General features: G+C 32.0%; 1 protein-coding gene and 1 long non-coding RNA gene across 6 annotated transcripts in view; both read left to right on the top strand.

Annotated features, from left to right (window-relative positions):
- Window positions 1–15,799, top strand: part of LOC141455366 (uncharacterized) — a 140,811-nt gene that overhangs the window by 114,954 nt on the left and 10,058 nt on the right. For all 5 annotated transcript variants that reach the window (XM_074130385.1, XM_074130390.1, XM_074130388.1 and 2 more), the window contains 2 exons: window positions 12,457–12,548; window positions 15,235–15,433. In XM_074130385.1, the coding sequence (XP_073986486.1) occupies window positions 12,457–12,548; window positions 15,235–15,433 (291 nt within the window). The remainder of the gene's footprint in view (window positions 1–12,456; window positions 12,549–15,234; window positions 15,434–15,799) is intronic.
- Window positions 1,733–6,303, top strand: LOC141455371 (uncharacterized). The gene is made up of 3 exons (XR_012459231.1): window positions 1,733–2,243; window positions 2,329–2,461; window positions 5,225–6,303. It is a non-coding gene; the product is annotated as an uncharacterized lncRNA (long non-coding RNA).

Genomic DNA, 15,799 nt, shown 5'->3' with positions numbered 1-15,799 from the left:
AAGAATTGATCTAGGTTCTACAAAAATAAAATTCCCAAATTTTCTTTATAATATATGCAAATACTCCTTTGTAACTGTAATATTTTATTTGCAAAAACATGAATTAATTAGTTTTCTAGAAAAACGATGCCAAAAATAAGCAAAAAAGGCAATTTCAAAAATTATTTTTATTCTTGTTCTTGTTGTTGTTCTCCTTATTTGCTGTTACCTTATTTGTAAACAACTAGCACCTTATGAGGTGAACCAATTTTCATGAATAAGGGGTCATTCAATTCATAATTACGTGGAAATGGGTCTTTTGAGGGTCTCAATGCTGTACATTATATAAAAGAGGAGTTAGCCCCATTTATGCCTCCTCCTAAAACAATTATTAATATTAACTCTGCAAATCTTAGCCTGATTTTGACAAAATTTGGCACGATAAAGACGTTAGGGCTTACCTATGTAACGTTAAAGTATGATCCACCCCTCTCTTACACGTACTAAAAGAAAGTATTACAATCATTTCAGAATATCGACGCGAGAACTGATTTTCATTAATGAAGTGTCATTTAATTTGAAATCCCATGTGGATCTAGTTATAATAGTTAAGGAGTTATAGAATACAAAATTATGGGGCAATTTATACTAATTCAAATTTCAAACGTTTATATCTCTATTCGTATTGTTCAGATTTTATTCATTTATTTACTGAATCTTAGAGATAAGTTTGCTCTATAACTGGTATAAATTACAATGTTCTAGTGATTATAGTTTTAGTGATATAGCAAGTTAAATTTTGGAGGTTTTCAAACTCGTTCAAATTTCAAACCTTTATATCTCTCTTCGTATTGTTCAATTTTTAATGATTTCTTTACTGCATTGTAGAGATAAGTTTTCTCTATAACTGGTACAAATTGCAATGTTGTAGTTATAATAAGTAATAAGATATAAAAGATTCAATTTTAAACACAAGATATGGCTGTTGTCGGTTTAGACGCTGAACAGTTACTGAAAGGCGTTTGCTCCATATAATTAAATGCTCCCTCCAAAACCACTATTACTAATTACTCTGTAAATCTTAGCTTGATTTTTGCTCATGTTTGGCAGGAAGTTAGGGCTTCTCTACGTGCCATAAATGTGCTTTCTTGCTCATACCTGCTTAGGGAAGTACTGGTGTTGTTCAAATTATTGACGCGTGAACCATTTACAAGAATGAATAGATAATTGTTTTTGTGGATTCTTTGGAGACTGCAACTATAAGCATTCTTTCAAAAGATTTCTACAGTGGTAGTTACGGTTCCAATTTAACACCACATCAGGATATAATGAAAGTATTGCTTATTACAATTGTTAAGAAAATCTGTATGAGAGATATGTAACTTTGCAGAATAGACAAAAAGGAAAATCTATCCAAAAGGTACAAAAATCTCTAACAAAAATCTACAGTTTCAACAGTCAAGTTTAAGGGTTGATTAAACGCTTAAAAGTACACCAATAAGCAAGTACCTAAAATTGAATTAATACTTTATTGATATCATTTAAGTAATTTTAATAAATTCTAATAAATAATGAAAAGGTAATACAGTAAAATTACTCACATGATAACAATGAAGTATTAATAAAATGTTGAGTGCTAGCAGATTGGTGTACTTTTTAGGGTTTAATCAACCCTTATACTTAACTTTTAAACTGTAAGTTTTTGTTAAAGAGATAAGTGTAGGTTAATTTACAGTCCTAAATGCCCATAATTTGTATTTAATTTTTTTTATCGGACAAAGTTTTTTTTTTTCAGGGCTTCTCAGAGCTCTGCTAAATCCCCCCTAGAGTATCGTTTCAGAACCGTTTACTCTTTCGACACCCACAAAATATCAATGAACATTTAAAACATTGCTGGAATTTTATTTAAAGAAAAATCTGTTAACCGACAAAGTATTTTCTGAAGTTTTTTTTTTCTTCTCTTTTTTTTAGTTTACGCGGAAAAGGTTGCACCAATTTTCTAACTTGGTATGATACCTGCATGCCTGCAAATATGGCGGTTTAGTTTAAAACAGTAAACACAAAACAAAGCATAAACTTTGTGTTTACATTTGTTAAGGCAATTAGACCAAGTAGGCTGGTTAACATTGTTAGTATACTTCTTGAACTTGTAATTTCCTGTTTTCTCTCTTAAGAGTTCTAAAGACTTTTTTGGAATAATAATGCTCTGGTATTTATACGAACCCTCCTCAATAGCGTGACAGCATCTTGGATGTTCCATCGAGGTGAGAAATCCTACTATCCTGGTTAATTTATTTTATTATTAGTATTTTCATCCTACGTTGTGAATTAGCGAAGAGATTTTTAAAGGCGCAGTTTGAGAGCAATCATATAAGTACCACAACAGCAGTTGAGGATCATACTCGTAGATTGAGAAATAAAAAAATCCAAGATAAATGTGTTGTTTAGAGGAAAATGTGGTTAGGTCCTATTTAACAGTCAGGTTCGTAGCATATTTGTTAATAAAAAGTGTTTTATTATTATTATTATTTTTATATAATAATTTATTGAATGCAACTAGTAATAGTCTAATACAGTGATGGGCAATTTACGGCCCGCAGGCCAACCCCGGCCCAATGAAAGGTTCAATCCGGCCCGTCACATATTTTATAATAATAATTAAAAATAACAATGACACTTTAATGCAATGTAAAATTTCAAGTATTTAATACGAGCGGAGAATGAGGGTAACACAGTTTTTCAAATATAATGTCTCATTCTCAGAGAATTTGTGCAGTATTTGCATCTTCATTTGTGAGCAACTTTTTTTAACTATGAAAAAGCTGTCTCAGGGATAGATTAACGAATGAACACCTCAGGGGCCGTACTTAAATTACGTAACGCAATTTAAAGAGCTTTTTAATCCCTCCCCCCCCCCCGATGTAACAGATCGTAACAAAATGTCAACCTCCCCTCCCCCCCTAGCCAAATGTACGTAATTTTTTGTTATGGAATATCGTCATTGCATAGTATTTAATTAAAATCAAACATATATTTTTTATTTATTACTTATTTAATTACATTATCACTTAGTATGAAGGTTGGCTATAGTAGAATTTGGCGCGAAAAATATCGTTAGTATTTTTCCATTAATGACCAAAAAATTATAGATTCAATTGGAAAAATTACGTACAAGCATTAAAAAAACCCCTCCCCCGAACCATAACGAATGGTAACAATCGAGCCTTACCCCCCTCCCCCCTTGCGTTCGTTACGTAATTTAAGTACGGCCCCTCAGCACACTCTTAAGAATAACTACGTACTAATTTGAACCAATTTATGACGAACTATAATAATTTAAAAAAAAATGATTTAAGGCGCGTCAACATCTGAGGTTATTGGAGCACGGAGCTTTTTTCGGTGCACTGCCGCCTCCGGACAGAGTTCTCTCGTTAAAGACAATATTGTCCCTTCATCGGGCAGGGAGCTGTAAGAAGCTGCAAGAAAAATCTAAGGGCCAGCAGCTGGATTCCAATCCAATATGCTAACCACATAGCTAATCCCTTCCCTGACGAACTGTAGTATCATCAAAAACTCGCAGCTTCATATGTACATCGCATTAGTTTAAGTTGGATATTATAAAAACGTCTCTCTCACTATATTTTTTTAAATAAACAAATTATGGCCCGTCAAAATATTTCCTTTTAATTTTTGGCCCCCTTCTAAAAACGTTTGCCCATCACTTGTCTAGTGGTTATGAATGGTGGATTTGTAAGAGACTGGAGGTCTGGTATCCCCAGGTCGAATCCCGCATGTTAACTATTTTTTATTTGTTAGAATTTTTTATTTGTTTTATTTGTGCTTCATTAGCCTTAAAAAATAAAAAAAATAGAGAGATAATCTTAGTTTGAAGTTACTGATTAAGAAATTGATGTCATATAATGGGAGGGAGTCGCTTGCGTCACGAAATATTTAGGTTAAACATTGTACTTCCAACGCTTTGTTTGGACATTCACCTTTTGGGTGGTATTTCGGTTGAACGAGCAAATGCTGTTATGTGTATAAAATGAGGAGGGTTACAGACATGGCCCAGGGAATGGGTTTTATAGAAACGTGTGAAATATATGTCGGGCTATTAACAAAAGTTGACCTCACAAAACACATTTCCCCTCAAATATATTGGGTTTTCACATTTTGTAGGGTTATATTTTCGTCATAACCTTTGCCACAGAGCTAGCAGTCTGTTTTCATTCAACTGGAAACAGTGCTGTATGGCTTTTAAATTCAACAATTCAAATGGAGTTCACTGCAAAGTTTAAGATAAGCACATTTTAACTTACAACCGTCATCCAAGCATCCTATACATTTTAAGGATATCTAAACTCTTCTTATTCTGGATCTGTACGCTTTCAACTTGCAATTCATTGGCAATCCTTTCTCTTTTGCACTTTTCCTTCTGATTAGTAGAAAAATTAATATAGTTCAGGACGAAAAAATAATTGCCATTTCAGTCGTGGTTCTGCCGAGCTTTCGACCTCAGTCCAAGAACAGACATGACAGAAAACACACCAACCCTGTGACGTAAAAATATTATTTTGTAAACTAGCCCTGAAGATGACCTAGTCCCTAGGTCGAAAGCTCGGCAGAATAAATGTATTACGACTGAAATGGCAATTATTTTTTCATCCTATTGAAACTATGAATCAGTCACCAAAAATAATGAACAACAATAGTACAGGACCATTATATTCTCATTGTCAATTAATTAATTTCAGGTAAATTGTTGTAAACATTTGAATTTGAACAATCCAGAGGAAATATCTAATTAAAAACATTTGAGAATTAACTGATATTAGTAATATTGAATTCATTTAAAAGTAAAGTTAGAGACCGAGTTTCCTTTGTAAATTCTTGACAAATTGATGCGATAAACCTGACAGTGAGAGAGCAAATTAACCTTTCACTATGGTTCTCTTATCATGTACGAGGTCAATGTATTGGATACTTTCCAAATATATTTGTATTTACGAATAATAGATCGCCAAAGTTCCCTCCAAGGAAACTTGTAAGGAAACCTTTTTTTTTAAAAAAAAAAAAAAAAAAAAGTTTCTCCGGGATTAGGTTATAATCTTAAAATTTTAACTTCTGTAATAAATTTTCTGTTATTTAAAGCAGCGTTTAAAAGTTTAATTGCTGGAAGGGTTTTAAATAACTTTTTTTAAAGATGCCTTTAATACTAACTGAGTAAATGTTTTTTTTTTTGCAGCTTTTATTCTTTGTAGTGTCAGTTTATTTAATAATAATGTTTGCCCAAAAGTGTAATGTCAACCCATTAGGAAACTCTAATGATAGTTTGGGGAAAAGTGATGTGCTTTCAAGATACACGAGGAAAGTAACCATTTTAAATTTATCTCAGTTCCAAGAAACTTGATTTCTATCACTACTATGAACAGTTTGGAGCTTAGCGGTAAGTAGCTACCATCTCCATAATCCCTTCAATTCCATGATTTTGATGGCGTCCCAAAGAGGATGCAGGGACCAAAGTACTTTGAGGAGGCAGTCTATTTACTGGCAGATGGTGCAGGTCTCTAGAAAGATCATCGTGCATCCTGCACTGGACGTAAACCTGTAGCTGTTGTTCCTCTTATCAGCAGTAAGTTGAAGTAAAATCAGAGATGTGTGAAGCTCACCGCTGACTTCACTTCGCACAGTGCCCTAGAATGCCACTTTCTTTCCAGTTCTACGATTTTGGAAAACAAACAAAAATTAAGGGATTTTCAATTAAGGGACTTTTTATTTCCAGTTAAGGGGATATCATGTTCTCAATACAATACTCGTTACATATTATAGACAACAAAAATTGTGTATTCGCTGTAAGCTTTTTGTTTTTGACAAGTATTATCTCAATTTCATAGAAATTCGTTGTACTAGAGTTACAATGAAAAGCTTAACAGATTCTCTTCATCCGTTATCCTGGCCATAAGAGGATGTTAACCAATAGATAGATACACACCTGAGGGGTGTATTTGAAAGTCGCGTTAATACCCGGCTGGCCGGCAAGCTACCCAAATCAATAACCTTTGTAGATTATACAGTCAACGGAGCGATGAATTATCTGCAGTCTCCCGTCCGCTTTGTTCCCAACAGTTTGAGCCAGCGCAAGCATGAAAGAAGAGCACGTTTTAGCAATGCCCATGGGCCATTCCTCTAATTTTATTTTTTATTTTTTCTAAAGTGTTATTAATTTTATTATTATAAAATTGCAAACTGAAACTCTTTAAATAATAATAATAAAAATGTAGTAACTTTTTGTTACATCATTACATTTCAGATCGTCAACTTAAAAATAATCGACCAATTTTCTTCAATAGAATTATTTAAACAAGTTGATCAATCGATAAATTCATTTTTGTGCAAGATTTTTTATCCAGAAATTTATGAAAAATTTTACTTCGTTTAATTAATTAATGATTAGATAATTTTTTTGCCCATGAACAAATTTATATTGAATTTCTTCTCTGTATTTCCGGCTTTCAATTACTGCTATTACACAATTGGGAATATTTGCATGTCAACACTTTTGTCCAAATCTACCTCAAATCCTGAAATTATTTTTGATGTCCGAAAAAAAGCCGCTAGGATAAGGATTTATTTTCGTCATAAAAAAAAAAAATCATTTGGTAATGTGTCAAAAATAGCTTAATTATAACACTGAATTGTTTACAAGTGCAAGAAAGACTCCATCGGAGATTAAGGGTCCCACTAGTTTGGTACCTTACATATTCTGCCTGCAATTAAAATTTTCACTAACTCTAAACTTATTATCGTTTGAATAAATTTTCCTCTCCCTTAAAAACATGGAATTGTTATTATTTTTACTTTATCGGATCCAGAATAAGAAAAGAAAAAGTTAAAGACAGGTCGTGATGATAATAAAGTCGGTAGCCCTTTGGCAACCCTAGCGCAACTTGACTGGCAAACAATACTAAGCTGATTTATATTTCGGATCATCCGAAGTAAATCATAGAACAGTAAAAATCTCAGCCAAACAATTGTGTTCTCTACACCAAGAACCGCTAAATGGTTAATATGTTTTGCTATGTATAAAAATGTTACTGAAATTCAGTAGGCTGCGGAACTTATTTTGATAAATGAAATCATGGACATCGATTTCAGGGCACAAAACATGATTTCTTAAATCATTCAATAAACAATATACGTTTAAGCACTCACCAGTTCTTAATACTTCTTTCATGCAAGAAAAAAGTTCTAGTAGATATGTTGATGTAAGTTGTTGCAGATATATTACTGAAAGCTAGAATTATGAAGAATGTTATCATCTGGAAAGTAGCTATGTAAAGGGAAATTGTTTTCTTGTAAGCAGATTATACGAGTGGAAAACGGGAGTATCTCAGTAGATTGGAAGCTAGAGGATAGAATTCTTCTGGGTGAGTCTGGTGATGTGTAGTCAAGTTTGGATAGTCCTTATTACTTCTCTCATGGTCGCATTTTTTTCCCTCACTCTCACTGTATAAACATAATGTGTGTTTGTGTATGTTAGTATATTACCACTTTTCAGTAATATGATACGAACAACAAAGAGCGTATAGCTAACCTGAAAGCTGTCTTACTCGTTTTCCCTTCAAAATGTTCACAACAGTTCACACAAAACTTCTAGACGAAGGTGTCAGAGTAAGTTCTATATGATGAGGAAGGGGTTAGTTGTAGATGTTTTGGTAGCTAGAGGTAAGAACAATCTAAAACTCAACTCCAAGCAAACTTTTATATGCCACACACACACACACATATATATATAACTATTTTCGTATTTTTAACAAATTTACACTCTACCATATTCCCTTTCCAAAGGCTTTCAACTTTAATTGCTTATCGATTACTTCAACAAAGGTTTTTAACTAAGTGCCTATTCTCTGTTGTATGGTAAGCTCTCTAATCAATTGTGAGAGCAAGTCATAGCTAACTAAGCAAGCAGTTAAAGAGGTAAACTCAATAATGCAGTTTACAATCTTATAAAATTCAAGCACCTAATACCTAATACGTTAACGCTTGGAAATTTTTATAAGTTAAGCATTTTATTGTTCATTACCTTTTGGTGACTGATTCATTATTTCTATAGGATGAAGAAATAAATGCTAATTCATGATATTTATTTAGTGTGCCGAGCTTTCGAGCTAGGGACTAGGTCATCTTCAGGGCTTATTGTCTATATGATATTTTTTTACATGGTTATTGTTAAGTTGGTGTGTACTACTTATGTTAGTAGTTATGTTCATAAGCAGACAAGACAGAGGATACTCCAACTTACGAGCCGTAACAATAACCATGCACAGTAAGCTCTGAAGTTAGCCTGAAGAGCGAAAGCTGGCCCAATAAATATCATGACTGAAGTTGATTATCCTATGTTATGCATTTTGTTAAGTAATACTTAATAATGAGTACAAGCGTAAGCACTAATTTTTTTTTTTTGTAATTAAGTTTTCAATTCTGTATTCGCAAATGAATGGTATATTTATTGCTTATAAAGACTTCGTCTTAGATTTTCGCAAATGATTTTCACTTAAATTTAATTGTAAGAAGTTTATTTAAACTATTTAATTTTCTACTTTGTTTTTTCAAAGTAAATGCATCATTGGAGATAGCCAGTATTTGGATAAATCTATTGAAATGGATAGAAGGTTCTTGGTAATGCAATACTGGTAGCTTTTCAACGATGTAACGTAGACAGCACCAGCTGGCAGCTCGTGTTCACTTCTGTAAAATTAGAAATAGATTTTCATTTCCACTTGCATGAAAATATTGCAATCATGCAGCTTTTAAGTCCTTAAAAAATACATATTATGAGATGAGGTAGATCCACTGGGAACGAATGAAATTTGTTTTTATTGGACACTATGACATGTTCTATAACATTTTTGTGAACTTCATTTTAAATATTTAAAAAACAATGCCAGGGAATGAATTTATTATTGAACATCGTATCGCAATATTTAGATATTTTTCGTTTAGAATGGATCTTATTTTTTGAGTTTCAACAATGCTGCAGTTTACTGTAGAGAATAGATAGTTAAAAATTCACTGCATAGCTCTGAGTAATTTTTAGAGTTAATAATATACTGTAAGTAGTGTTTTCTGAACGGATTATACAAAGAGTAGTTTAAGATAAACTCCAGGTTTTCTGATTCATTTCAACTATTCAGAGAACATATTGGATCCAGCATTTATGGCACAATTTCTATCTTGACAAGTATACTTCACATGGTCCACCACCTATTTTTTGTAAACAGACGTGTTGCTGCTGCTGCTTGGACGTGTATGTCCAAGTACGTGGTTTTGCTATATGTTTGGTATTTAGTTTTGCACTTTTGACATATTCCAAATCAGAATAATAAATTAATTATCATGTTCACCTAAAGTGCTAAACCATTGATGTTGAATGGTGATCAAATGATTACCGTTACACTTTTGATGCAGGCTTTAAAAAAAATCCTATCCCGGAACTGTTACTTAACTAAGTAGATCTTTTAATTTTTGAGATGTTTTCAAAAGAAAAAAAAATTCTTATAATCTTCTTTATTTTTATTACTCCAAATCCATTATTGTAATTATTATTCCGAATTCACACTAACGCATTTACAACTTTTTTTCAAAACATTGTGTCAGAAAACTTTATTTAAACGGAGTTTATAGTTGTAGTACTGATAAGGTTAGGCATTCCTTTGAAGTTATACTTTTTAATACTTCGTAAGCTTCTAAAACTGGTACAGTCGACTCTCGATAAATCGAAATCCAAGGGACTACAAGAAAAATTCGAATTATCAAGAAGGGAAAAAAAATTCGAATTATCAAGAAGGGAAAAAAAATTCGAATTATTAAGAATTTTTATTATGTATATACACTGGGCCAAAAAAGTCTGTGAACACTAACCTAAATTTTATTACTTTTATTATTATCTTATTAGAAACTTCTTTTATTTTCAAATGAAATATACTATTCGATAGAGAGAAACCAGAGTTTTTCATTTTATATTCAATCTTTTATTTTTGTTCAGCAGGAATATCACAATTAAATGTTTAACAAAACAACACCCCAAACGAATGCAAAAAAAGTCTGTGAACACTTTGCAGAAATAAATCATTGTTACACATTGTACGTGAATTATAAATTTTAAAAACTTGTAGGACCTCCTATGTTCCTAATCACTTCCAACAAACGAGCTTTCATCGATCCTAATAATTTTGTGGTCGTCAATGTTGGAATTTTATCCCACTCTTCTAAAATAGCGTTTTTTAGTTGTTCACGGTTTCTTATTCCTCGTTTATTTATTTCGCGGCTGATTTCATCCCACAAATGTTCTATTGGGTTAAGGTCTGGCAATTGTGGAGGGGTGTTTAGGCGCCAGAGTGTATTATTTAAAAGCCATTCCCGAGTTTTTGGTGCGGTATGTTTCGGGTCATTGTCTTGTTGGAAGACAAACGTTCCCTCCAACCCTAATTTTTTTGAATTTTCTTTTAAATTGCGTCTTAATATATCCACATACACATATTGGTCCATCATACCATTAATTAGATCTAACTTGCCCACTCCTTTAGCACTCATGCACCCCACACCAGAATGTTGCCTCCCCCATGCTTAAAAGTAAGCTTCATATTTTTCATTTTCATAGCTTCATTTCTTTTTTGCCACACTTTTTGTCGTCAATCAGACCCACATACATTGAATTTCGACTCATCTGAAAAGATTACGGTTTCCCAGAAACTAGAAGGCTTAGAAACATATTCTTTCGCGAAATCCAATCGGCGGTTACTATTTATTTTATTGATTAAAGGTTTTTTCCTCGGGACTCGACCGCAATAATCGTATTCATGTAATTTATTTCTAATTGTATGTGGTGTTACGCTTACACATAACCACTTGATAATTCTTGACTGATTTTTTGAGCGCTTGTCCTGGGTTCTTCTCGAACAGACTTCAGAATTTGCCGTTTATGAAAGGAATTAAGTTTTGGTGGCCGTCCACTGCGTGGCCTACTAATCACATTTCCGTACTTTTTAATTATATTATGCACCGTTGAAGGGTTTTTTTGAACTATCTTCCCTATTTCTCGAATACTTTTTCTTTCATTTCGCAACGTCACAATAAGTTCTCGAATTGGTCTGGGAACTTCCATATTAGTGGTTAAATATGTACTAATTAGATTATTTATTCACAAAACTGACTGTAGTGGTTTCTACAATACAATAGAGAACTTTGAAACTTTATTCAATCGTTTTTCTGTTTGTTATCTTAATGTTTTTACATATTTATACAGCTGTTCACAGACTTTTTTTGCATTCGTTTGGGGTGTTGTTTTGTTAAACATTTAATTGTGATATTCCTGCTGAACAAAAATAAAAGATTGAATATAAAATGAAAAACTCTGGTTTCTCTCTATCGAATAGTATATTTCATTTGAAAATAAAAGAAGTTTCTAATAAGATAATAATAAAAGTAATAAAATTTAGGTTAGTGTTCACAGACTTTTTTGGCCCAGTGTATGTATGTACATACGTATATTGAAAATACGTATGAGCTTACCTAAGTTTTAGACATATAGCCTCAAGTAAAAAAGTAAAAATAATGAAAACGACAAAAAAGAACAAAAAAATTACATATGTATTAACATTTCAATAAATAATAACATACATACATATGTACCTAATTAAGAAAATGAAGAACAGTTTTTTGTTTCAATGTGGCTTGACTTAGTCAAGTGACTTAGAATTGTAGAAAGCGTTGATGGTGGAATATTGAAAGTTTTGGCGATATATTTTTTTTTCGAACCACTTTTCACGGCCGCGATAATTTGTTTTTTTTTGTGGGACCACAGTAAGGGAGACGTACTTATTCGTGAGAAACTAAGAAAGAGAATAGGAAAGTTAAACTGGGCTGAAAGGAGGGAAACATTACGCAGGAAATGAACAATAAGCGGAAAATGAGAAGTAAACATTACTAGGGAAAATTCGAATTATAAAAAGGGGAAGCGGCCTCGTTCGAATTATTGAGCCTTCTCGCCCCCTGTTGTTAAGAAAAGGATTTCGAATTATCGAGCGTATCTAAATACACTGAATTTTTTCGATTTACCGAAGTTAACAGCTGTAGAGTTCGAATTATCGAAAAATTCGAATTATCGAGTTTCTAATTATCGAGAGTCGACTGTATAATATTTATGAGTAAGAAAATGTCTAAACTATACAGAGATCAACTCTTCTCATAATCTCTCATATTGAAGATGACTATAATTTTTATTATTTATTTCATATTATCGAGAAATTGCAGAACCTAAGCATTTTATAATTCTCTTAATTAAGAGTACTGCTAAAATCTTTAGAATAACCAAGCCTACCTGGACAGAATAAATTGATTTCTGCCATCTAATTATAAATATCCATCAGATATTGTTGTTTGTAATCTAAAAACTTTATTGGTTTATTATTTCAGACGAAGAAGCCATTGATAAAAGTGTCTCAGTGCTGTTGGACGGTGAAGAAACAGAATTAGTATTTGTGGATCATCCGTACTCTGAAATGTCGGTAAGTTAAAGAATTAACAAGTATCTAAATACTAAATAAATGTTTGTTATTGTATCAACAGTTCTGTCAAATTCATTGCTAGGATTCGCTATCTCATTAAAAAGCAAAGATGCCCTTCTTCTTCCCAAATTTTGCGGATTACGTAGAAAAAGGATAATTCTTTTTTTATGCCTGCATTCAAGTGTATAATTCTTCTATCTTCACTCTATATTGCTGTCCTCCTTTCTCGTTCCTCTTATCCGTTCATTTTCCGTACATTTTCAGTAATCTCCTCTCAAGAATCGAGCTTATCCAAATCATCCAATATTCTTTTTGCAATTCTGCTCTAAGCGATGAAGTTAGAGAAGAGACAAACTTGATGTTTCTACTTTATTTCTCGGACATTGAAATAGTAAAAAGCTCAGTTTGGTTACTATACAGTAGTACTAAGATTTTTCATCTTCTACTTCTTTAAATATTCTGTAATCAGTTTTCTGTAATAATTAAATAATACAATAGTTTTATTTATTTAATCAGTAAAACAAAATATTTTACTTCAATGAAAGCTATCATAGACAATATGTTGTTTTGCAAAATGCATTTACATACATCGACCTAGTTATCTTATCAACTTGAACTTAACAAAATTGTGACTTTAATTAATTGTTGTGTTAACGACCCATTTGAATAATTTCTAGAACTTGTTTTAGCAACCTAGATACCTAACTAAACACGAAGTATCCGAGTTCTGATCAATATCTCTGTTTGTTTTATTGCGCGATTATAAAGGGATTAAGTTCAGTAAGTTAAATATACTAACTGAATCCATTCCAGCAATTTGAATAAAAATATAAAAACCTTTTGTTTTGAATAAGAAAACCCTAACAGTTGACTTAAGTTTCCCACCTGAAATTGATATGTCTGTAAAGAATTTATGTAAACTATTGATAAATTTTGATCCAGACGCAATAGTAAGCCATAAGAGCCACAGGAGAAGTAAGCTCGTAGAAAGCTTTATGTGTTTATGTGTGTACTAATAGAAATTTAAGACACAGGTTTTCATTACATTTGAGACATAAAGGACTTTTTTTAGTTAATTGTGAAGTCACTGAAAAAAATGGAGGACTCAGGGTTTTAGACTGTAAGTTTGGTTGCTTGATGAGTTCGAACATAGAGAGCAATGAAAATTCTCCAATTTAAAGAACTATTTGACCGAATATATTTTCCACTTTTTTGAGATTTTTTTTTTCAAAAATATATCCCTAAGTCTACAACCTTAATTTGAAACACTTTTTCAGAAAAATCCTATTAACAATACTTCCAGAGTGGAGGTAAACCAGACTCCATTTAAAGCACTATTTCAAACGATAGATAGCATTGGAATAAATTGCGTGTTTACATGTTCAAGAATCCAAATTTATTGGAAAGAGACGTATCGAATGAATGAATGCATGTAAATAGTGCTGATTCATATTTATAAGCATTTGATGTGGTTTTTGATATTTATCACCTATAGGTCGCCTTATGTACTTTACATAAGAAAAGAGGAAAAAATTGACAAAGTTAGGTGTTCTTTCAACATTACGCTTTTTTCGTACGGTTCTTGATGATCATCCCTCATACAGCTATTCTATCAAATAGTTATCTTTAATAAGTTAGGGATTATCAAAACTTGAAAAGCATACGGTTATAAATGAATGGGAGAGAACGGCAATCACCATGCAATCTGTGAAGAACACTCGATTTAATTTCTCATTAATAATCCACTAAATGCTTTCAAATTGTGTAATTCAAGAACCAGTTGTACCTAAAACATGAGTTTGAACCCTTAACGCGTTCCGTACCAAGTCATTTTTGTTTGATGTTTTGACTAAAGGTTGATACATTATCACATAATCTTTCATTATATACACCTTCTCTTAAACACATCAGTTGTAAATGCTTGGATATTATATAATACTCAGTAACAAAAACATACATATATCGATTGTAGAATTTATAAAATGATTAGCTAATTATGTATGTTATTGTGAGGATGTAAATAACAAGTCGTATTCAGAAACTGCGACAAACTCTAGAAAACGCCACGAAATTAAAAAGAAAGAGGGCAAAGCGAGGACAGTAAGACAACGTTGCATTTCTTGCTACAACCAAAATGTAAAAAAATTCGGTTCTGAAGTACGTAGCAAGAGAAAAAACTATGAGTAATGACGTTTTACAGTGATTCCCCCGAAAAAGCCGTCTTTATGTCTCCCTTGCTTTAACAAAATCTATTATTAAATGTAATTATTAATTATTGTATATACACAATTAAATAAACTTATGTGTTTTGTTCTATAATCCATTTTGTATAATGCAATATTTTTTTGGTAGAAATATATAGTTCACAGATTTAGGTACGTGTCATAAAACATATGTTTTCAACGCATTAAATAAATATGACTCGTGAACTGCCGGTGATACACATGGCACGGAATGTGTTAATAAGTTGATGCAAGAAAAATGAGGGAAATCTATTTGTCTTTCAAGCTCTTTTCGGATTCCCTGTTTTTTTTAATGTAAACGTTGTTATTTATACAACGCTTTGTAGTAATCAAAATTGATTGTTAAAGAGCCATTTAGATCTTAGATGAGAAATTTACTTTTTCAGTGCAATAAATTTTCGTAAGGATAAATTGTTTATATTAAATACATATTCTTCTTTTAGCCCACAACATGTTTAGAAACTTACAAATCTACTCCTGCAGCTTTTTGTGTGGTCTATTCGACGGCGGATAAAGCTAGTTTTAAAACAGCTGAAAAAGCTCTTCAGCAGTTATGGAAAAATGATACGGTTAGAAGTAAAGCTGTTATACTGGTGGCGAACAAGGCAGATTTAGTTAGATCAAGAGTTGTTTCAAATCAAGGTAAATATAAATATTTTTGTAATTTTTCTCCCTACAAAATAGTTGGAAATAAAAACAAATTGATTATCATTTATTTGAATTTGAATTCATATAAAAAGTATAAAGGAACAAAATAGAACTACTACTCATTTTAAAGTATCTGTTTAAATATAATTTTATATCAAGAGAAATAGGTTTTTCTAAATAAGTATAGAGCGCAAAATATCAATTCCATTTCATTCTCTTGAAGCAACTTTTTTATAATGGAACGTTTTGAATAGGTCCCTTTCTGAACAATAAATATGCAGGTACTAGATACTATGAAGACTTTAATTTCTTATATTCAAAAAATTCTTCATCCCAAATACCTTTAGTAAAAAAAACAGT

The sequence above is a fragment of the Rhodnius prolixus genome, unplaced genomic scaffold, assembly GCF_049639745.1.
Source record: "Rhodnius prolixus isolate KJV_2025 unplaced genomic scaffold, Rpr scaffold_4, whole genome shotgun sequence".
NCBI classification, from domain to species: domain Eukaryota; kingdom Metazoa; phylum Arthropoda; class Insecta; order Hemiptera; family Reduviidae; genus Rhodnius; species Rhodnius prolixus.
The sequence above is the reverse complement of the archived record's forward strand: the minus strand, read 5'-3'. Positions and strand labels throughout refer to the sequence as shown.